Source organism: Ranitomeya imitator, chromosome 6 (genome assembly GCF_032444005.1).
Source record: "Ranitomeya imitator isolate aRanImi1 chromosome 6, aRanImi1.pri, whole genome shotgun sequence".
NCBI lineage: Eukaryota > Metazoa > Chordata > Amphibia > Anura > Dendrobatidae > Ranitomeya > Ranitomeya imitator.
Window position 1 is genome coordinate 571928702 of NC_091287.1, and position 26403 is coordinate 571955104.

General features: G+C 45.5%; 1 protein-coding gene across 3 annotated transcripts in view; it reads right to left on the reverse strand.

Moving 5' to 3' along the window:
- ADCK5 (aarF domain containing kinase 5) overlaps positions 1 to 26403 on the reverse strand; it is a 72489-nt gene that overhangs the window by 41347 nt on the left and 4739 nt on the right. For 2 of the 3 annotated variants that reach the window (XM_069732115.1, XM_069732113.1), the window contains exons 1-5: positions 25973 to 26337; positions 13894 to 13969; positions 13600 to 13800; positions 11586 to 11726; positions 11390 to 11503 (exon numbers count right to left, since the gene is read on the reverse strand). In XM_069732115.1, coding sequence (XP_069588216.1) covers positions 11390 to 11503; positions 11586 to 11726; positions 13600 to 13800; positions 13894 to 13969; positions 25973 to 26223 — 783 coding nt within the window. In that variant the 5' untranslated portion in view covers positions 26224 to 26337. Of the gene's footprint in view, positions 1 to 11389; positions 11504 to 11585; positions 11727 to 13599; positions 13801 to 13893; positions 13970 to 25972; positions 26338 to 26403 lie in introns of those variants that run through there. The other variant, XM_069732114.1, reaches the window with a different exon arrangement.

The following is a 26403-nucleotide window of genomic DNA, read 5'->3' on the forward strand; positions in this document are numbered from 1 at the left end:
AGAAAAAGGAGCAGATTGAACATCACAGAACGGGGAGATCTGCGGTTATTCCTTACAAAACGGAAGCCACATATTGATACATCCCTCCCATTAAAATTAAGACTACTTTTTTAATTGTTGAAGTTACGTTATGTTATTAACCCCTTAATGGCAGCCAATTCGTCTTTTAACTGACCTGAGATATAAGAGAATAGCCTCCTGTCACGATATGGTATGAAATATCATAAGTAGTTCTCTTGCTAGCCTGCGTGGGCTAAGCCCCCCTTCTTGGAGTGATACTGCAACAGTTTGTAGCTGCAAATTCCTGGCTTTCCTTCTCAGAGAGTGTGGGGGTTAGGAGAGCCAAAAGTATTTACGATCGGCATTTCCTGTGTAAGCTCTTGTTCAGCTATAAGTGAAGTAGAAACGTCGAGGATCCATGAAAGATTCTTTGTTTAGTTTTTGTTAGATTTTAGGCAAATGATTTAAGCTAGGAATACGAAAATATATATTCTTATTCTCACTCGGTGTATCTACCCATCCCGCGAAACACGGGCTTCTAACTCCATCTGGTAAAGAAGTAGGGATTTCTCTGTAAATATGTTTCCCAGATAGGACATATTTGATCTCATTAGAATGCTCACGTTAATCCGAGATGAATGATGAATTTGTTAGGACTATAACATGTTTTGTAGCGGAGTTATCGAAATTAGATATAGATTAGAAAAAATGAGTTAACTGAAGAGGTAGGAGGGACGAGGTGATCCAACCCCTTTCTGGGATGTTACCGGCTTAAGCTATAACTGTCTGCACACATCCCCAGCTTTCGCCTTGTCCTTTTTTCCTGGAAGAGCTGAGTACATCCCATGAGCTGGGACGTATGGAAAACTGCCCTAGCCTGGGGGCCTGCCATGCGTTGAACATGTGAGTGTTATCTTTTCTCCTTCATTCCCTTTATGTTATAATTACCCGTGTACATATTTGCAATTGTCTCATTTGTAATATCTTTATCAAATATTTTTGATAAAGCACTGCCTAATTTTTTATGGGATATAATATTTAATATTAGTTAGTTCTCCTGTTCTAAACCGTACCCTAAGTCTTCGGAAGGGAAATACGCTACTGTTACTGTTGTGTTGGGTTAGCTTCGGACCCGTTTAATCGAAGCTGGTGGCGGCGATACCGTGTGCAGACTGTTGAGTGATGCTGTAGCGACTGCGGCGTTGATAATTATTGTTCCTGCCTGAGTGGGAGTAGTTACTCGCGTCGCTGCAGCGTGCCCAATAGCCAGTACATAGCAGGCAGCCTTTCTGGCGACTAATTACCCAGGGTGCAGTACCTAATCTGACCTGAGAGTAAGGGGGGCGCCAGAGAGCTGCAAGTGTTAAGTGGAACTGTAAGCGGGATATACATAAATCCCTGCAGTTTGTGGTATATTGAAAAGCAGTGGGATACCTAGAATAAGCCCCTGCTGTAAACTAAGAGGTCAATAGCCTTGTGTGTGTTTTCTCATCACATTGCTAGCAGTGGAGGGATAACTAAGATAAGCCCCCCTGCACATGTGATAGCCGTCTGTTGGCCTAAAGTCACCCCGAATCGTGACAATTGGGGCCAGCGGTCAGGGGATTCCTGACACCTCCCCATACAGGTGACAATCCAGCAGCTGTCGGCTGTTCACTATAGCTGATAACTTGCTGCATCAGCCACGATCAGTGTTTGCATCCTACATATCTGTTTAACCCCTTAGACGCTGCTATCAATAGTGACTACATCATTATAAATGGTTAACAGACTGTGGGTGCTTCCTCTTTATCCAAATTGGTGCCCTCAGATCTTGATTTTGTGGTCCTGATGTTTGCCGGCAATTCATGACCAAATAGCGGCCTTAGAGTCTGATGGCTGTTGTAACCTGTTCAGAAGTTAGAGACATTTAGGTGGTAAAAATACACATTTTCATTTCTGTCATGTCACTTTGCATTAATTCCTGTAGAGCACCTGAAGGGTTAATAAACTACCTGACTGCAGTTTTCAATATGTCAGGGAGTGCTGTTTTTAAAATGGTATCACGTTTGTGGGTTTCCCAATATATGAGACACCTAAAGTCACTTCAAACATGGATAAGTCCCTAAAAAAAATACATTTTGTACATTTCCTTGAAAAAATGAAAAATTGCTGCTACATTTTTAATCCTCCTAAAATGCTAAAAAAAATAAAAGAACATTTTACAAATGTACTGATGTAAAGCCGACATGTGGGAAATGTTATTTATTAATGGTTTGCTGTGGTATGACTATCTGGATTAAAGGGATAATCTTTCAAAGTTTGAAAATTGCTAATTTTTTAACATTTTTCTCAAATTTTTGATATTTTTTATAAATAAGCACAAAACATATTGACCTAAATTTACCATTATCATAAAGTATTATGCGTCACGAAAAAATAATCTCAAAATCACTGGGATTTGTTGAAGCGTTGCAGTTATTACCACATAAAGTCACACTGGTCAGATTTCCAAAATTTGGCTCCGTCACTAAGGGGTTAATGTTGAATTTTAATTCTATTAGCCCCTTAGCGACCGCCGATACGCCTTTTAACGGCGGCCGCTAAGGGTACTTAAACCACAGCGCCGTTAATTAACGGCGCTGTAGAAAAAGTAAATAGCGTCCCCCAGAGTCGGATTTTCTCCGGGGTCTCGGCTGCCGGGGGTAGCCGAGACCCCAGAGAACATGATTCGGGGTTTTTTTTACCCACCCCGCATTTGCGATCGCCGGTAATTAACCGTTTACCGGCGATCGCAAAAAAAAAAAAAAAACGCGATTTCTTTTTATTTTCTCTGTCCTCCGATGTGATCGCACATCAGAGGACAGAGAAAACGGGTGAAAAGGGGTCCCCGATCGCCCCCGATACTTACTTATCTCCACCTATCTCCCCCGGTGCTCCTCGTGGCTCCCGGAGGGCGCCGCCATCTTCAAAATGGCGGGCGCATGCGCAGTGCGCCCGCCATCTGTTTCCATCTGCCGGCCAGCAGGAGAAGAGCAGTTGGGGCTAAAATTAGGGTTAGGGGTAGGGTTAGGGCTAGGGGTAGGGTTAGGGCTAGGGTTAGGGGTAGGGCTAGGGGTAGGGTTAGGGTTAGGGCTAAATTTAGGGTTAGGGTTGGGGCTAAATTCAGGGTTAGGGTTGGGGCTAAATGTTGGGTTAGGGTTGGCGCTAAATTTAGGGTTAGGCTTCTTTCACACTTATGTCTGTACGGGGCCGTCGCAATGCATCGGCCCGACATACCGACGCACGTTGTGAAAATTGTGCACAACGTGGGCAGCGGATGTAGTTTTTCAACGCATCCGCTGCCCAATCTATGTCCTGGGGAGGAGGGGGCGGAGTTACGGCCACGCATGCGCGGTCAGAATTGGCGGATGCGACGTACAAAAAAAGTTACATTGAACGTTTTTTTGTGCTGACGGTCCGCCAAATCACTGATCCAGTGCACGACGGACGCGACGTGTGGCCATCCGTCACGATCCATCGGCAATACAAGTCTATGGGCAAAAAACGCATCCTGCGGGCACATTTGCAGGATCCGTTTCTTGTCCAAAACTACGGATTGCGACGGATGCCAAACGACGCAAGTGTGAAAGTAGCCTTAGGGCTAGGGTTAGGGTTAGAGTTGGGATTAGGGTTAGGGTTGGCATTAGGGTTACGCTTGGGATTAGGGTTAGGTTTGGGATTAGGGTTAAGGTTAGGGTTGTGATTAGGGGTGTATTGGGATTAGGGTTAGGTTTGAGATTAGGATTAGGGGTGTGTTGGATTTAGGGTTTTGATTAGGGTTATGGTTAGGGTTGACATTAGGGTTGTTTTGGGGTAAGGGTTGTGATTATGGTTAGGGTTAGTGATTAGGATTATGGATCGGGTTGGGATTAGGGTTAGGGGGGTGTTGGGATTAGGGTTGGAGCTAGAATTGGGGGGTTTCCACTGTTTAGTTACATCAGGGTGTCTCCAAAGACGACAGCTAATTTTGCGCTCAAAAAGTCAAATGGTGCTCCCTCCCTTCTGAGCTCTGCCGTGCGCCCAAACAGTGGTTTACCCCCACATATGGCGCATCAGCGTACTCGGGATAAATTGGACAACAACTTCTGGGGTCCAATTTCTCTTGTTACCCTTGTGAAAATAAAAACATGGGGGCTACAAAATCTTTTTTCTGGAAAAATATATATACAGTTAGGGCCAGAAATATTTGGACAGTGACACAAGTTTTGTTATTTTAGCTGTTTACAAAAACATGTTCAGAAATACAATTATATATGTAATATGGGCTGAAAGTGCACACTCCCAGCTGCAATATGATAGTTTCCACATCCAAATCGGAGAAAGGGTTTAGGAATCATAGCTCTGTAATGCATAGCGTCCTCTTTTTCAAGGGACCAAAAGTAATTGGACAATGGACTCTAAGGGCTGCAATTAACTCTGAAGGCGTCTCCCTCGTTAACCTGTAATCAATGAAGTAGTTAAAAGGTCAGGGGTGGATTCCAGGTGTGTGGTTTTGCATTTGGAAGCTGTTGCTGTGAGCAGACAACATGCGGTCAAAGGAACGCTCAATTGAGGTGAAGCAGAACATCCTGAGGCTGAAAAAAAAGAAAAAATCCATCAGAGAGATAGCAGACATGCTTGGAGTAGCAAAATCAACAGTTGGGTACATTCTGAGAAAAAAGGAATTGACTGGTGAGCTTGGGAACTCAAAAAGGCCTGGGCGTCCACGGATGACAACAGTGGTGGATGATCGCCGCATACTAAATTTGGTGAAGAAGAACCCGTTCACAACATCAACTGAAGTCCAGAACACTCTCAGTGAAGTAGGTGTATCTGTCTCTAAGTCAACAGTAACGAGAAGACTCCATGACAGTAAATACAAAGGGTTCACATCTAGATGCAAACCATTCATCAATACCAAAAATAGACAGAAAAACACCTCAAGAAGCCAGCTCAGTTCTGGAAAAGTATTCTATGGACAGATGAGACAAAGATCAACCTGTACCAGAATGATGGGGAGAAGAAAGGGAACGGCACATGATCCAAGGCACACCACATCCTCTGTAAAACATGGTGGAGGCAACGTGATGGCATGGGCATGCACGGCTTTCAATGGCACTGGGTCACTTGTGTTTATTGATGACATAAGAGCAGACAAGAGTAGCCGGATGAATTCTGAAGTGGACCGGGATATACTTTCAGCCCAGATTCAGCCAAATGCTGCAAAGTTGATTGGACGGCGCTTCATAGTACAGATGGACAATGACCCCAAGCATACAGCCAAAGCTACCCAGGAGTTCATGAGTGCCAAAAAGTGGAACATTCTGCAATGGCCAAGTCAATCTCCAGATCTAAACCCAATTGAGCATGCATTTCACTTGCTCAAATCCAGACTTAAGATGGAAAGACCCACAAACAAGCAAGACCTGAAGGCTGCGGCTGTAAAGGCCTGGCAAAGCATTAAGAAGGAGGAAACCCAGCGTTTGGTGATGTCCATGGGTTCCAGACTTAAGGCAGTGATTGCCTCCAAAGGATTTGCAACAAAATATTGAAAATAAAAATATTTTGTTTGGGTTATGTTTATTTGTCTAATTACTTTTGACCTCCTAAAATGTGGAGTGTTTGTAAAGAAATGTGTACAATTCCTACATTTTCTATCAGATATTTTTGTTCAACCCTTCAAATTAAACGTTACAATCTGCACTTGAATTCTGTTGTAGAGGTTTCATTTCAAATCCAATGTGGTGGCATGCAGAGCCCAACTCGCGAAAATTGTGTCACTGTCCAAAGATTTCTGGCCCTAACTGTATATATATTTTTTTATGACTCTGCATTATAAACTTCTGTGAAGCACTTGGGCATTCAAAATTCTCGCCACACATCTAGATAAGTTCCTTAAGGGGTCTAGTTTCCAGAATGGGGTCACTTGTGGGGGGTTTCCACTGGTTAGGCACATCAGGGGCTCTCCAAACGCGACATGGCGTCCAATCTCAATTCCAGCCAATTCTACATTGAAAAAGTAAAACGGCGCTCCTTCTCTTCCAAGCTCTGCGGTGCGCCCAAACAGTGGTTTACCCCCACATATTGGGTATCAGCGTACTCAGGAGAAATTGCACAACAACTTTTGTGGTCTAATTTCTCCTGTTACCCTTGTGAAAATAAGAATTTGTGGGCGAAAAGATCATTTTTGTGTAAACAAACGCAATTTTTTTTTTTTTTCACGGCTCTACGTTATAAACTTCTGTGAAGCTCTTGGGGGTTCAAAGTGCTCACCACACATCTAGATAAGCTCCTTAAGGGGTCTAGTTTCCAAAATGGTGTCACTTGTGGGGGGTTTCCACTGTTTAGGCACATCAGGGGCTCTCCAAACGTGACATGGCGTCCGATCTCAATTCCAGCCAATTCTGCATTGAAAGAGTCAAACGGCGCTCCTTCTCTTCTAAGTTCTGCGGTGCGCCCTAACAGTGGTTTACCCCCACATATGGGGTATTGGCGTATTCAGGAGAAATTGCATAACACAATTTATGGTTACATTTCTGTTTTTACACTTGTGAAAATAAAAAAAATGGTTCTGAATTAAGATGTTTGCAAAAAAAAGTTAAATGTTCATTTTTTCCTTCCACATTGTTTCAGTTCCTGTGAAGCACGTAAAGGGTTAATAAACTTCTTGAATGTGGTTTTGAGCACCTTGAGGGGTGCAGTTTTTAGAATGGTGTCACACTTCCTTATTTTCTATCATATAGACCCCTCAAAATGACTTCAAATGTGATGTGGTCCCTAAAAAAAAAATGGTGTTGTAAAAATGAGAAATTGCTGGTCAACTTTTAACCCTTATATCTCCCTAACAAAAAAAAATTTTGTTTCCAAAATTGTGCTGATGTAAAGTAGACATGTGGGAAATGTTATTTATTAACTATTTTTCGTGACATATCTCTCTGATTTAAGAGCATAAAAATACAAAGTTTGAAAATTGCAAAATTTTATAAATTTGCGCCATATTTCCGTTTTTTTCATAAATAATCGCAAGTAATATCGAAGAAATGTTACCACTAACATGAAGTACAATATGTCACGAAAAAACAATCTCAGAATCAGCAGGATCCGTTGAAGCGTTCCAGAGTTATAACCTCATAAAGTGACAGTGGTCAGAATTGCAGAAATTGGCTCGGTCATTAAAGGGAACCTGTCACCCTGTTTTTTTGAGATTGAGCTATAAATACTGTTAAATAGGGCCTGCGCTGTGTGTTCCTATAGTGTATGTAGTGTACCCCGATTCCCCACCTATGCTGCGAGTTTGCATCTCGGCTTTGGGAAAATGGCCGCCGCGATCTCTAATGCGCACGCGCGGCATCCCGCGGCCATTTTCCTGAAGCCCCGTGCAGCAGAGCACTCGATCTGCGCACACGCGGCCCCAGCAAGATGGCCGCCCCCACCGACGAAAGGGATGACAGCGCCACTACGCCACCAACGTAAAGCTGGGGAAGAAACAGCGATGTCACCACGCCCTCCCGACCTGACCAGCCTGATTGACAGGCGAAAACGGCGACTTTGGTAAGTTATTTCTCAGCATAGGTGGGGAATCGGGGTACACTACATACACTATAGGAACACACAGCGCAGGCCCTATTTAACAGTATTTATAGCTCAATCTCAAAAAAACGGGGTGACAGGTTCCCTTTAAGTACCAAATTGGCTCTGTCACTAAGGGGTTAGGTCTGTAATCATATTTTAATAAACACAAGAATATATACTATTTTTATCACTCTGAATTTAGGGTTGGAACTCAGCCGCGATGCAAATTTCCATCGTTGGATCTAATCTTCACATTTTTTGACGAGTTTTGGGAATATGGTAGAAATGTAGCAGCAGGGGGTCCATCGGAACCAGTGAAATTTTGAAAGTGGTCTACGAGAAAAAAAAGTTTGGGAACCTCTGCTCTAAACGGTGGAGTGGATCTATTTGCAGTCACCTAATTCATGTACATTTACCTCCGCCTAAGGAGCACATTGTATATAAAGCAGCTGTTCGGTAATGGACCATCCCTGACCAAGGAGACCGTGATCTCCGAGGAATTGGTCCTTACGGCGCTCCTCATCTCCGCTGGTCACGTGACAGCTGACGTCACACAAGGTCCTGCCGGCTGATCGCTGCACTGCAGACCTTCATCGCGAGCTCACCACGTTCACGCACCACCGGAAAGGAGGCCCAGGGAGTGCATGTGACCGGCCGGGACAACGCTCCCCAAGAAAAGTCTATTCCTGAGCTGCTACTGTCATCCCTACGGAGGACGACCCGAGTGGAAACCTCGGGTGTCAGCCTGCAATATTCAGAAAGGCAACCTCCGCACTAGGCACCTTCTGCGGTCTGACGTGTGACTCTGCAGAACGCGAGACTCTCGAGCACCAACCGCGGAATTCAGATAGTTCTGGACTAATTGGACTCTTTATAGCAAGCTGATCTGACACTGTGACCTTTTTATGGCACCTGACTGTTCAGTTATATTTTCACTATATTTCTATTAAAGATCTTCTTTTCCCTGTCGTTTGAAAGGGTCTCTATAGCGCAAACTATTGGTATAATTGAGGTATTGTTGTTTTTTATTTTACTTTTATTACAGGAGATCGAGGGCTTCAGTGGATTAGTTATGGTTTTTGTAACTATGGTTTAATTAAGATTATTAAAGGAGTCTGTGTCATTTTTCTCAAATAAAGGACTTTATTCCGGCTGCGTCTTTATTTAACATTACAACTATAGGATTAGTAATGGACAGGTGTCTTCTAGACGCTTCTCCTTTACTGAACCATGGGCTTGATGTCACCGGTGACATCAACCCCACAAATATAAACCCCACTTGCCACCGCTACAGGGCAAGTGGGAAGAGCCGGGTAAAGCTCCAGAATTGGCGCATCTAATAGACGTGCCTTTTCTGGGCAGCTGCTGTTTTTAGGATTCGGGTGGTTAATATCCATGGCGCCTTACCAGCCTGAGAATACCTGCCCCCAGCTGTGAGCTTTAGCAAGGCTGGTTGTCAAAAATGGGGGACACCACGCCGTTTATTTAAATAATTAAAAACTATGGCGCGGGGACCCCTCTAGACTTGATAACCAGCCTTGCTGAAGCTGAGGGTTGCAGCCCCCAGCTGTGAGTTTTGTCTGCCTGGTTACCAAAATACAGGGGAGCTCACGCCATGTTTTTTTTTTTTATTACCGTATTTACAGCACAGGAGCAGCACATGAATACTCTCATCCACGGCTCCTGGTGTCACGGTTATTAGCAGCAGCAGGGGTAGGCTGATGGGAGTATTAGTCCTATCAGCCGCCGCCTGCTGGTGTCATAACTTAAGTGTAACTCATCATTCTCCCCTGCTCGCACCGATCGCCGGCAGAGCAGGGAAGAATGGAGAGCCGTGTTCAGCACCCAGGGAACAGCGCTTACTGTAACACTTCATCCCCTGCGCCCGTCCTTGTGGTACTGATGGGGCACACGCATGCCACACGGGTGCAGCAAGTATTACACACATGGACACTGACATCTCAGGTACTGGAATATCAGGACGTGTGAAAGAGGCGTTATAGCGGGATTTTATGATTGGCAGCCGTCACACACTAAAAGAGGCTTTTTATTGCAAAAAATAATTTTTGCGTCTCCACATTTTGAGAGCTATAATTTTTCCACATTTTGGTCCACAGAGTCATGTGAGGTCTTGTTTTTTGTGGGAGGAGTTGACGTTTTTATTGGTAACATTTTCGGGCACGTGACATTTTTTGATCGCTTTTTATTCTGATTTTTATGAGGCAGAATGACCAAAAACCAGCAATTCATGAATTTCTTTGGGGAAGGGGGGGGGGGGGGGGCCGGGAGGTTTATACCACTCAGCGTTTGGTAAAATTGATAAAGCAGTTTTATTCTTCGGGTCAGTACGATTACAGCGACACCTCATTTATATCATTTTTATGTTTTGGCGCTTTTATACAATAAAAACTAATTTATAGAAGAAATAATTATTTTTGCATCGCTTTATTCTGAGGACTAACTTTTATTTTTTTGCTGATGATGCTGTATGGCGGCTCGTTTTTTGCGGGACAATGACGCTTTCAGCGGTACCATGGTTATTTATATCCGTCTTTTTGATCGCGTGTTATTCCACTTTTTGTTCGGAGGTATGATGATAAAAGCGTTTTTTGCCTTGGGTTTTTTTTATGGTGTTCACTGAAGGGGTTAACTAGTGGGCCAGTTTTATTGGTTGGGTCGTTGCGGATGCGGCGATAATAAATACGTGTACTTTTATTGCTTACAATTTTTTCATTAAAATATTTATTTAGAGATGGAATAAATATTGATTTTTTTATTATTATTTTAATACGTTTTAATATTTTTACAATTATTTTTATTTTACTTTATTCTGACTTTTACACTTTGTCCCTCTGTGGGACAGTCATTTTGTGGCGGGCTGATCACTTCCATGGCACGCTGGAGAAGCTGCATCGCCATACTATGGAAGCTGTCAGCTGACAGGCACTGCGCATGATCACCAAGTTTCCTAGCCCGGATGACCCGCATGTTGTCATCACGACATAGAGTCACCATGACAACATTGGGACCCAACATCACACCACGGGGTCTCCAATGCAAAGGCAGTGGCTGTCAGACTATACGTCGGCTTCCAGAATGCTGCGATCGTGTTCAATCGCAGTATTTCGGGGGTTAAAGTGCCGGGAGCGGTCTGTGACCTAGTGCCGGGTGTCAGCTCCCCCCATGATCGCGGCCGATCGCTCAGACGTACTATTCCGTCCATGGTCACATTGGCCGGGGTCACACAGACGGAATAGTACGTCTGATGTCAGAGAGGGTTAATGCAGCAGCAGCAGCATACCCACTGATCTATCCCGGCGACTTCTCCCCATTACTGAAATCTCTGGATTATCCTCTTTCCTAGCGCACTAATCCTTTGCGGTCACACCGGCTGTGTAGTTTCTTCAGTGTTTTATGGTTTTCTCTCCCCATCTCTATGGCTAAGCTGTGATGTCCCCTCACTATCCACATTCACCACAAAACGGCTGCTGCATTCCCTGCCTCAGCTTTTATACAGGCTCTGACCATACTGAGGTCACTGGAGCCTTCTCTGGCTCTGCAATCCTCTTATGTGTAAAATGTTGGCACCCATTTTAGGTTACCCACCTGGAGCAAACTGCAATTTGTTCAAACTTGCCCAGTGTCAGCAAAGTACCAAAAATTTTACACAAATTTGCAACAAATGGATTTGTTCATCTCTGGTTATAAGTTATTATGGGTGATGGGGTGGATGACAGAGAAAAGGGGCAAAAAGTGCAGGGTGTGACATCAGCCCTTACCAACCAGACAGACATATGAGAGGGATAGAGGTGCCAACCTTCAGGACCCAGCTGAAGCCAAACTTGGGGTGCATGAACTCGATAAGTCGCAGAAGCCACTCTAAGGTCCGGATGTCTCCATCAAATCTGTCCCGGAGATCGATGTACTGGACCTAGAGGACGAGTGATGGACCATGGTGACACTGCGCCAAGCACAGCTCTGCTACATATCTGCTCGTGCAGAAGAACGCTCACCTTAACCGCCACCTCAGTGCCATCGTGTAATGTCGCCCTGTGAACCTGGGCCAGGCTGGCTGCCGCCACCGGGTGAGGGTCGAATTGCTGGAAGAGCTGCTCCGCCGGTGCTCCAAAGTCCTCCCGGAGGATCTGGTTCACCTGTAGGCAAAACCCAGTCACAAGAAGATAGACCCCAACAGAGACACAGTAACTCCTGACAGCCATATTACAACTCATCACTCACACGACACACCCTCATCAGACGACAACCCTCATCATCCACACAACACCCCCTCACATCAACATATTTTTTATAAATGATGTAGATAAGTGAACTGAAGGCAAAATGATCAAATCATGCCAAGCTAGGAGGGACTGCGAACACTAGAGAAGACAAAGGATTCAGAAGGATCTAGATAAGCTTGCTTAATGGGCAGCGACTAATAGAATGGTATTTACCAGGGAGAAATGCAAGATCTTAGATCTCGGCAACAAAAGCGAAAATTATATCTACAGAATGGGAGGAATAGAACTAAGCAACAGCACGTGTGAAAAGACTTGGGTATACTAATTGTAGTGAAATATGTATAAATATATATGCGTGCAGTGAACTATGTATACTTTTATTGTGTGACTAGTAATAATTGAACATCTGTCCTGAAGGCTGCTGGTCTCACCCAGGTGTTAATATGTATTTTCCTGAGACAGCAGACTTCTGTCTCCAATCTCACCAGGGGGCCTAGCTAGGGTCAAGAAAGAGAGGAAGCGCTTCACACCTTCGGCTCTTTGGAAGACAGATGTCAATTACAGCCTGACACTATCTGTGGGAAGCTTCACACAAAGAATTTCAGAGAAAATATATTCATTGGGGGCGCGGCTGTGGTCCAATAAAAAACAAGCAATTAGAACAACAACTTGAGGTCTAGAAATCTGACCTCCAGGGTGTATACATTCAATCTGTTCACATGTGAGGGCAGCCTGGGAAGATGATGTGATCCAGTCTATATTGATCCTACCCTCAGGGAGCAGAAGCAGACTACAAGTTAGCTATTTCTGCAAGTTTCTCCTGTTTATTTTATACTGTTCTGCATAGCTGTATGTCTTTTTATTACCATATTTTTATACCCTTTTCTTTACTGTAAGCACTGAACCTTTTTGTATTAAAGCATAAAACTTTAACAGTTGAACCTTGTATGTTCTAAAGAATCCATAGCCTAAGGTGTGTGATCCTTATGATTGGCAGACAGTAGTAGTAATATTTCCGGGACTCATCGCCCGTGTATTCAGTGAGTGGTGGCGTGTATGAGCGGGTGTGTGGCCTGGATCGGTGTGTCATTTATGCTCCCATTACAGCATAGGAAAGAGGTTGAATGCTGGACAGAGAGGGGAGAGTAACCCTTGTAGGCACAACACCAAGTCACGTGCTGAGAGCAGGCACGTGACGAATAAGTGACAGCAAGGAGAGGAATCCGTGACATTAATAGATCACAGACTGCACAAGTCAACAGTGTGATGCAGAAGCAAAAAGGGAAAACACGTTTTAGGATGCAGTAAGAGAAGCATAGAGTCTAGATCACAAAGTAATTATCCCCCTCTGCTCCTCCTTGGTCAGGCCTCATCTGGATACTGTGTCCAGTTCTGGGCACCACATTTTAAAAAAGACAAAAAAATTGGAGCAAGTTCAGAGAAGAGTGACCAGGATGGTGAGCGGACTACAAACGCTACCCAGCAGTCATGCAACACACGAGAACCAGCACCCGTCTTCTGCCATCACAGATGCTAATGAGGATGACAGCTCCATGTCTTCTGTATTACAGCCTCTACGTGGAGTAGTCCCCCTTCCCCGCTTGAAGCTGCATTTTCTCACGCTGGGGGTGTCTCTTTAAAAGGGACACAAGAAACTAAATGGACCTGGTTCTCGTTTTCCCCAGAGCCCACACCCTCGGATGGCAATTGTGCCTCAAGCACTATAAGCAGAAGAACGCCAGGTATAATTATATACATTACTGAGAGGCTGCACTGAGCTCTTTACCTCATTGGTCCTCCGGGGCAGTGCCTGGTCCTCCAGGACCCGCAAGGTGTTCACATACTCCGGGGGCAGCAGATGGTTGAAGGTGCACAGACCCTGTCCCAACTTGATATAAAGACCTCCATTCATCACCGCTCCATCCACTAATCTGTCTGCCGTCCGCTGGTGGCACTGGGACATTATGGCTTTATATACAGTACAATTCTACATGAAGATCGGACAGCTGCCATCAGCACATGGAAGGCAGGAGAGCCCTGCAGACATAGGCAGCAGTCACCAACTTCCCCGACTACTCACCTCCTCTTCTTTGGAAAGTGTCACGTTCCTCGTCCACCAGTAATCAATGGAGATCTGAGAGGCAATCACTAATGATCTTGGAGATAAAAGAGAAGAGGGATGCATCAGACTAAAGTTCCCTGATCTCTGATACCTCAATACAACCACACTACACGTAATACTTCAATATCTACACAATGATAATCAGATGTCCATACACACAAACAGCATGACCAGAAACCAGCCATCTATAATGACCAACCAAGTCCATCGTCTCCAGAGATCAGCCACCTGTACCAACCAAGCCCATCATCTCCAGAGATCAGCCATCTATACCAACCAAGAAAGCCCATCATCTCCAGAGATCAGCCACCTGTACCATCCAACTCCATCATCTACAGAGATAAGCCATCTATACCAACCAAGCCCATCATCTCCAGAGATCAGCCATCTAAACCAACCAAGAAAGCCCATCATCTCCAGAGATCAGCCATCTATACCAACCAACTCCATCATCTACAGAGATCAGCCATCTATACCAACCAACTCCATCATCTACAGAGATCAGCCATCTATACCAACCAAGCCCATCATCTCCAGAGATCAGCCATCTATACCAACCAAGAAAGCCCATCATCTCCAGAGATCAGCCATCTATACCAACCAAGAAAGCCCATCATCTCCAGAGATCAGCCATCTATACCAACCAACTCCATCATCTACAGAGATCAGCCATCTATACCAACCAAGCCCATCATCTCCAGAGATCAGCCATCTATACCAACCAAGCCCATCATCTCCAGAGATCAGCCACCTGTACCAACCAAGCCCATCATCTCCAGAGATCAGCCATCTATACCAACCAAGAAAGCCCATCATCTCCAGAGATCAGCCACCTGTAACATAGTAACATAGTTAGTAAGGCCGAAAAAAGACATTTGTCCATCCAGTTCAGCCTATATTCCATCATAATAAATACCCAGATCTATGTCCATCTACAGAACCTAATAATTGTATGATACAATATTGTTCTGCTCCAGGAAGACATCCAGGCCTCTCTTGAACCCCTCGACTGAGTTCGCCATCACCACCTCCTCAGGCAAGCAATTCCAGATTCTCACTGCCCTAACAGTAAAGAATCCTCTTCTATGTTGGTGGAAAAACCTTCTCTCCTCCAGACGCAAAGAATGCCCCCTTGTGCCCGTCACCTTCCTTGGTATAAACAGATCCTCAGCGAGATATTTGTATTGTCCCCTTATATACTTATACATGGTTATTAGATCGCCCCTCAGTCGTCTTTTTTCTAGACTAAATAATCCTAATTTCGCTAATCTATCTGGGTATTGTAGTTCTCCCATCCCCTTTATTAATTTTGTTGCCCTCCTTTGTACTCTCTCTAGTTCCATTATATCCTTCCTGAGCACCGGTGCCCAAAACTGGACACAGTACTCCATGTGCGGTCTAACTAGGGATTTGTACAGAGGCAGTATAATGCTCTCATCATGTGTATCCAGACCTCTTTTAATGCACCCCATGATCCTGTTTGCCTTGGCAGCTGCTGCCTGGCACTGGCTGCTCCAGGTAAGTTTATCATTAACTAGGATCCCCAAGTCCTTCTCCCTGTCAGATTTACCCAGTGGTTTCCCGTTCAGTGTGTAATGGTGATATTGATTCCCTCTTCCCATGTGTATAACCTTACATTTATCATTGTTAAACCTCATCTGCCACCTTTCAGCCCAAGTTTCCAACTTATCCAGATCCATCTGTAGCAGAATACTATCTTCTCTTGTATTAACTGCTTTACATAGTTTTGTATCATCTGCAAATATCGATATTTTACTGTGTAAACCTTCTACCAGATCATTAATGAATATGTTGAAGACAACAGGTCCCAATACTGACCCCTGCGGTCCCCACTGGTCACAGCGACCCAGTTAGAGACTATACCATTTATAACCACCCTCTGCTTTCTATCACTAAGCCAGTTACTAACCCATTTACACACATTTTCCCCCAGACCAAGCATTCTCATTTTGTGTACCAACCTCTTGTGCGGCACGGTATCAAACGCTTTGGAAAAATCGAGATATACCACGTCCAATGACTCACCGTGGTCCAGCCTATAGCTTACCTCTTCATAAAAACTGATTAGATTGGTTTGACAGGAGCGATTTCTCATAAACCCATGCTGATATGGAGTTAAACAGTTATTCTCATTGAGATAATCCAGAATAACATCCCTCAGAAACCCTTCAAATATTTTACCAACAATAGAGGTTAGACTTACTGGCCTATAATTTCCAGGTTCACTTTTAGAGCCCTTTTTGAATATTGGCACCACATTTGCTATGCGCCAGTCCTGCGGAACAGACCCCGTCGCTATAGAGTCACTAAAAATAAGAAATAATGGTTTATCTATTACATTACTTAGTTCTCTTAGTACTCGTGGGTGTATGCCATCCGGACCCGGAGATTTATCTATTTTAATCTTATTTAGCCGGTTTCGCACCTCTTCTTGGGTTAGATTGGTGACCCTTAATATAGGGTTTTCATTGTTTCTTGGGATTTCACCTAGCATTTCATTTTCCACCGTGAATACCGTGGAGAAGAAGGTGTTTAATATGTTAGCTTTTTCCTCGTCATCTACAACCATTCTTTCCTCACTATTTTTTAAGGGGCCTACATTTTCAGTTTTTATTCTTTTACTATTGATATAGTTGAAGAACAGTTTGGGATTAGTTTTACTCTCCTTAGCAATGTGCTTCTCTGTTTCCTTTTTGGCAGCTTTAATTAGTTTTTTAGATAAAGTATTTTTCTCCCTATAGTTTTTTAGAGCTTCAATGGTGCCATCCTGCTTTAGTAGTGCAAATGCTTTCTTTTTACTGTTAATTGCCTGTCTTACTTCTTTGTTTAGCCACATTGGGTTTTTCCTATTTCTAGTCCTTTTATTCCCACAAGGGAATACCATCCAACTCCATCATCTACAGAGATAAGCCATCTATACCAACCAAGCCCATCATCTCCAGAGATCAGCCATCTAAACCAACCAAGAAAGCCAATCATCTCCAGAGATCAGCCATCTATACCATCCAACTCCATCATCTACAGAGATAAGCCATCTATACCAACCAAGCCCATCATCTCCAGAGATCAGCCATCTAAACCAACCAAGAAAGCCCATCATCTCCAGAGATCAGCCATCTATACCAACCAACTCCATCATCTACAGAGATCAGCCATCTATACCAACCAAGCCCATCATCTCCAGAGATCAGCCATCTATACCAACCAAGCCCATCATCTCCAGAGATCAGCCATCTATACCAACCAAGAAAGCCCATCATCTCCAGAGATCAGCCATCTATACCAACCAACTCCATCATCTACAGAGATCAGCCATCTATACCAACCAAGCCCATCATCTCCAGAGATCAGCCATCTATACCAACCAAGAAAGCCCATCATCTCCAGAGATCAGCCATCTATACCAACCAAGAAAGCCCATCATCTCCAGAGATCAGCCATCTATACCAACCAAGAAAGCCCATCATCTCCAGAGATCAGCCATCTATACCAACCAAGAAAGCCCATCATCTCCAGAGATCAGCCATCTATACCAACCAAGAAAGCCCATCATCTCCAGAGATCAGCCATCTATACCAACCAACTCCATCATCTACAGAGATCAGCCATCTATACCAACCAAGCCCATCATCTCCAGAGATCAGCCATCTATACCAACCAACTCCATCTCTATAGATCAGCCACCTATACCATCCAAAGAAGCCCATCATCACCAGAAACCAGCCAAGTATGCCAAACAACCAAGCTCATCAATTCCAGAAATCAGCTATTTGTACCAACCAACCACACATCCTCTTCAGAGGTCAGCCATCTATACCAAAGACGACCATCTTCACAGATCAGCCGTCAACACAGACGAACCAAGCCCATCATCTGAAGAGGTGAGATCTATATCAATCAACCAAAACCATATGTGTACATATTCTGGCTGGTGACCGGGTCATACATTGTTATTATTATTAATTTACATAGCACCATTAATTCCATGGTGCTGTACATGAGAAGGGTTTACATACAGGGTTATAGATATCGTTTATAGTAAACAAATTTACAATGACAGACTGGTACAGAGGGGAGAGGACCCTGTCCTTGTGGACTTACATTCTACACATATACAGATACTGGCCGGTGACCGGGTCATGCATGTACATATACACATACTGGCCGGTGCCCGGGTCACACATGTACATATACAGATACTGGCCGGTGACCGGGTCATGCATGTACATATACACATACTGGCCGGTGCCCGGGTCATACATGTACATATACAGATACTGGCCGGTGACCGGATCATACATGTACATATACACATACTGGCCGGTGCCCGGATCATACATGTACATATACACATACTGGCCGGTGACCGGGTCATACATGTACATATACTGGCCGGTGACGGGTCATACATGTACATATACAGATACTGGCCGGTGACCGGGTCATGCATGTACATATACACATACTGGCCGGTGCCCGGGTCATACATGTACATATACAGATACTGGCCGGTGACCGGATCATACATGTACATATACACATACTGGCCGGTGCCCGGATCATACATGTACATATACACATACTGGCCGGTGACCGGGTCATACATGTACATATACTGGCCGGTGACGGGTCATACATGTACATATACAGATACTGGCCGGTGACCGGGTCATGCATGTACATATACACATACTGGCCGGTGCCCGGGTCATACATGTACATATACAGATACTGGCCGGTGACCGGATCATACATGTACATATACACATACTGGCCGGTGCCCGGATCATACATGTACATATACACATACTGGCCGGTGCCCGGGTCATACATGTACATATACAGATACTGGCCGGTGACCGGATCATACATGTACATATACACATACTGGCCGGTGCCCGGGTCATACATGTACATATACACATACTGGCCGGTGACCGGGTCATACATGTACATATACAGATACTGGCCGGTGACCGGATCATACATGTACATATACACATACTGGCCGGTCCCCGGGTCATACATGTACATATACACATACTGGCCGGTGCCCGGGTCATACATGTACATATACACATACTGGCCGGTGACCGGGTCATACATGTACATATACAGATACTGGCCGGTGCCCGGGTCATACATGTACATATACACATACTGGCCGGTGACCGGGTCATACATGTACATATACAGATACTGGCCGGTGACCGGATCACACATGTACATATACTGGCCGGTGCCCGGGTCATACATGTACATATACAGATACTGGCCGGTGCCCGGGTCATACATGTACATATACACATACTGGCCGGTGACCGGATCACACATGTACATATACACATACTGGCCGGTGACCGGGTCATACATGTACATATACACATACTGGCCGGTGACCGGGTCATACATGTACATATACACATACTGGCCGGTGACCGGGTCATACATGTACATATACTGGCCGGTGACCGGATCATACATGTACATATACACATACTGGCCGGTGACCGGGTCATACATGTACATATACACATACTGGCCGGTGACCGGGTCATACATGTACATATACACATACTGGCCGGTGACCGGGTCATACATGTACATATACTGGCCGGTGACCGGATCATACATGTACATATACACATACTGGCCGGTGACCTGATCATACATGTACATATACAGATACTGGCCGGTGACCTGATCATACATGTACATATACACATACTGGCCGGTGACCGGATCATACATGTACATATACACATACTGGCCGGTGACCGGGTCATACATGTACATATACAGATACTGGCCGGTGATCGGGTCATACATGTACATATACACATACTGGCCGGTGCCCGGGTCATACATGTACATATACAGATACTGGCCGGTGACCGGGTCATACATGTACATATACTGGCCGGTGACCGGGTCATACATGTACATATACAGATACTGGCCGGTCACCGGATCATACATGTACATATACAGATACTGGCCGGTGACTGGATCATACATGTACATATACACATACTGGCCGGTGCCCGGGTCATACATGTACATATACAGATACTGGCCGGTGACCGGATCATACATGTACATATACTGGCCGGTGACCGGATCATACATGTACATATACTGGCCGGTGACCGGATCATACATGTACATATACAGATACTGGCCGGTGCTCGGATCATACATGTACATATACAGATACTGGCCGGTGCCCGGATCATACATGTACATATACAGACACTGGCCGGTGACCGGGTCATACATGTACATATACACATACTGGCCGGTGACCGGGTCATACATGTACATATACTGGCGGGTGCCCGGATCATACATGTACATATACACATACTGGTCGGTGACCGGATCATACATGTACATATACACATACTGGCCGGTGACCGGGTCATACATGTACATATACAGATACTGGCCGGTGACCGGATCATACATGTACATATACACATACTGGCCGGTGCCCGGATCATACATGTACATATACAGATACTGGCCAGTGACCGGGTCATACATGTACACATACTGGCCGGTGACCGGATCATACATGTACATATACACATACTGGCCGGTGACCGGGTCATACATGTACATATACACATACTGGCCGGTGAACGGGTCATACATGTACATATACAGATACTGGCCGGTGACCGGGTCATACATGTACATATACACATACTGGCCGGTGACCGGGTCATACATATACATATACACATACTGGCCGGTGACCGGATCATACATGTACATATACAGACACTGGCCGGTGACCGGATCATACATGTACATATACACATACTGGCCGGTGACCGGGTCATACATGTACATATACACATACTGGCCGGTGACCGGGTCATACATGTACATATACTGGCCGGTGACCGGATCATACATGTACATATACACATACTGGCCGGTGACCGGGTCATACATGTACATATACACATACTGGCCGGTGACCGGGTCATACATGTACATATACACATACTGGCCGGTGACCGGATCATACATGTACATATACACATACTGGCCGGTGACCGGATCATACATATACACATACTGGCCGGTGACCGGATCATACATGTACATATACAGATACTGGCCAATGACCGGGTCATACATGTACATATACACATACTGGCCGGTGACCGGGTCATACATGTACATATACAGATACTGGCCGGTGACCGGGTCATACATGTACATATACACATACTGGCCGGTGACCGGATCATACATGTACATATACACATACTGGCCTGTGACCGGGTCATACATGTACATATACACATACTGGCCGGTGACCGGGTCATACATGTACATATACACATACTGGCCGGTGACCGGGTCATACATGTACATATACAGATACTGGCCGGTGACCAGGTCATACATGTACATATACAGATACTGGCCGGTGACCGGGTCATACATGTACATATACTGGCCGGTGACCGGGTCATACATGTACATATACACATACTGGCCGGTGACCGGGTCATACATGTACATATACACATATTGGCCGGTGACCGGGTCATACATGTACATATACACATACTGGCCGGTGACCAGATCATACATGCACATATACACATACTGGCCGGTGACCGGGTCATACATATACAGATACTGGCCGGTGCCCGGGTCATACATGTACATATACATATACTGGCCGGTGACCGGGTCATACATGTACATATACACATACTGGCCGGTGACCGGGTCATACATATACATATACACATACTGGCCGGTGACCGGATCATACATGTACATATACACATACTGGCCGGTGACCGGATCATACATGTACATATATACATACTGGCCGGTGCCCGGATCATACATGTACATATACACATACTGGCCGGTGACCGGGTCATACATGTACATATACTGGCCGGTGACCGGGTCATACATGTACATATACACATACTGGCCGGTGACAGGATCATACATGTACATATACACATACTGGCCGGTGACAGGATCATACATGTACATATACACATACTGGCCGGTGCCCGGATCATACATGTACATATACACATACTGGCCGGTGACCGGGTCATACATGTACATATACACATCCTGGCCAGTGACCGGGTCATACATGTACATATACACATACTGGCCGGTGACCGGGTCATACATGTACATATACACATACTGGCCAGTGACCGGGTCATACATGTACATATACACATACTGGCCGGTGACCGGGTCATACATGTACATATACACATACTGGCCAGTGACCGGGTCATACATATACTGGCCAGTGCCCGGGTCATACATGTACATATACACATACTGGCCGGTGACCGGGTCATACATGTACATATACACATACTGGCCGGTGACCGGGTCATACATATACATATACTGGCCGGTGCCCGGGTCATACATGTACATATACACATACTGGCCGGTGACCGGGTCATACATGTACATATACACATACTGGCCGGTGCCCGGGTCATACATGTACATATACACATACTGGCCGGTGCCCGGATCATACATGTACATATACACATACTGGCCGGTGCCCGGATCATACATGTACATATACACATAATGGCCGGATCATACATGTACATATACACATACTGGCCGGTGACCGGGTCATACATGTACATATACACATACTGGCCGGTGACCGGATCATACATGTACATATACACATACTGGCCAGTGACCGGGTCATACATGTACATATACACATACTGGCCGGTGACCGGGTCATACATGTACATATACTGGCCGGTGACCGGATCATACATGTACATATACACATACTGGCCGGTGACCGGGTCATACATGTACATATACACATACTGGCCGGTGACCGGATCATACATGTACATATACAGATACTGGCCAATGACCGGGTCATACATGTACATATACACATACTGGCCGGTGACCGGGTCATACATGTACATATACAGATACTGGCCGGTGACCGGGTCATACATGTACATATACACATACTGGCCGGTGACCGGATCATACATGTACATATACACATACTGGCCGGTGACCGGATCATACATGTACATATACTGGCCGGTGACCGGGTCATACATGTACATATACACATACTGGCCGGTGACCGGATCATACATGTACATATACACATACTGGCCTGTGACCGGGTCATACATGTACATATACACATACTGGCCGGTGACCGGGTCATACATGTACATATACACATACTGGCCGGTGACCGGGTCATACATGTACATATACACATACTGGCCGGTGACCGGGTCATACATGTACATATACAGATACTGGCCGGTGACCGGGTCATACATGTACATATACACATATTGGCCGGTGACCAGGTCATACATGTACATATACACATACTGGCCGGTGACCGGATCATACATGTACATATACACATACTGGCCGGTGACCGGATCATACATGTACATATACACATACTGGCCGGTGACCGGGTCATACATGTACATATACACATACTGGCCGGTGACAGGGTCATACATGTACATATACACATACTGGCCGGTGACCGGGTCATACATGTACATATACACATACTGGCCGGTGACCGGATCATACATGTACATATACACATACTGGCCGGTGACCGGATCATACATGTACATATACTGGCCGGTGACCGGGTCATACATGTACATATACACATACTGGCCGGTGACCGGATCATACATGTACATATACATATACTGGCCGATGCCCGGATCATACATGTACATATACACATACTGGCCGGTGACAGGGTCATACATGTACATATACACATACTGGCCGGTGACCGGGTCATGCATGTACATATACACATACTGGCCGGTGACCGGGTCATACATGTACATATACACATACTGGCCGGTGACCGGATCATACATGTACATATACACATACTGGCCGGTGACCGGGTCATACATGTACATATACACATACTGGCCGGTGCCCGGGTCATACATGTACATATACACATACTGGCCGGTGACCGGGTCATACATGTACATATACACATACTGGCCGGTGACCGGATCATACATGTACATATACACATACTGGCCGGTGACCGGATCATACATGTACATATACTGGCCGGTGACCGGGTCATACATGTACATATACACATACTGGCCGGTGACCGGATCATACATGTACATATACATATACTGGCCGATGCCCGGATCATACATGTACATATACACATACTGGCCGGTGACCGGGTCATACATGTACATATACACATACTGGCCAGTGACCGGGTCATACATATACATATACTGGCCGGTGACCGGGTCATACATGTACATATACACATACTGGCCGGTGACCGGGTCATACATATACATATACACATACTGGCCGGTGACCGGATCATACATGTACATATACACATACTGGCCGGTGACCGGATCATACATGTACATATACACATACTGGCCGGTGACCGGATCATACATGTACATATATACATACTGGCCGGTGCCCGGATCATACATGTACATATACACATACTGGCCGGTGACCGGGTCATACATGTACATATACTGGCCGGTGACCGGGTCATACATGTACATATACACATACTGGCCGGTGACAGGATCATACATGTACATATACACATACTGGCCGGTGACAGGATCATACATGTACATATACACATACTGGCCGGTGACAGGATCATACATGTACATATACACATACTGGCCGGTGACCGGGTCATACATGTACATATACACATCCTGGCCAGTGACCGGGTCATACATGTACATATACACATACTGGCCGGTGACCGGGTCATACATGTACATATACACATACTGGCCAGTGACCGGGTCATACATGTACATATACACATACTGGCCGATGCCCGGATCATACATGTACATATACACATACTGGCCGGTGACCGGGTCATACATGTACATATAGACATACTGGCCGGTGACCGGATCATACATGTACATATACACATAATGGCCGGTGACCGGATCATACATGTACATATACACATACTGGCCGGTGACCGGATCATACATGTACATATACACATAATGGCCGGTGACCGGATCATACATATACATATACACATACTGGCCGGTGACCGGATCATACATGTACATATACAGATACTGGCCGGTGACCGGGTCATACATGTACATATACACATACTGGCCGGTGACCGGGTCATACATGTACATATACACATACTGGCCGGTGACCGGATCATACATGTACATATACACATACTGGCCGGTGACCGGATCATACATGTACATATACACATACTGGCCGGTGACCGGATCATACATGTACATATACACATACTGGCCGGTGACCGGGTCATACATGTACATATACACATACTGGCCGGTGACCGGATCATACATGTACATATACACATACTGGCCGGTGACTGGATCATACATGTACATATACACATCCTGGCTGGTGACCGGATCATACATGTACATATACACATACTGGCCGGTGCCCGGGTCATACATGTACATATACAGATACTGGCCGGTGACCGGATCATACATGTACATATACAGATACTGGCCGGTGACTGGATCATACATGTACATATACACATCCTGGCTGGTGACCGGATCATACATGTACATATACACATACTGGCCGGTGACCGGGTCATACATGTACATATACACATCCTGGCTGGTGCCCCCCCGAGGCTCCGCATTACATAAATTGCCCGTTATGGCCGCTTCCCCCGTGTCTAGAGAGGTTTCTCTTCACCGTTGATATCACTCAGCCACAGCAAATATTTAATGAAGCGTCTCATGAGGAGGAGGTGGCGGTATTATTCCACATCTATACTCCGTACATAATGACCCGGGGGCCTACAATGGCTGCGTGTGCAGTAATGACCCTCAGGGTGACGACGCTGCACCGTCAGGTGAGGGTGTGTATGGGGGAAGGGCTGCACAGTGGTCCTCACCTGCAGAAGCGCAGAGTCCCCTGCACTGAGATCCGGATTCTCCTCCTCCGCGGCTCATCGCAGCTGTAATACACAAGGGCCCCCACTGACGGGACCCCGACCAACGCACCTACGCAGGGGATCCGGAGCCATCCTCGTGGGTGGGCGCTGTAAGGTAAGCAGACAGAGACCTGCACACACCTCAGACAAGTGCTGTATACAGTGCGCCCCCCACTGTCTGATACCGGGGGTCTCAACACTGTCATTACCATAAATCAAGGATATCCAGCACACAAAGAGTTAGGAAAGCACAAAGCTTAAAATAAGGAGACGGCCCCGACCTCCGCTTATCTCCGCATCTGTCCTCCACGTCACAGAATCCAGGGTCGCCCCCTGCACGAGGGACAGTCGGGGGTCTCATGGGGAGAAACAGCAGAGAGGAGCAGTCTCAG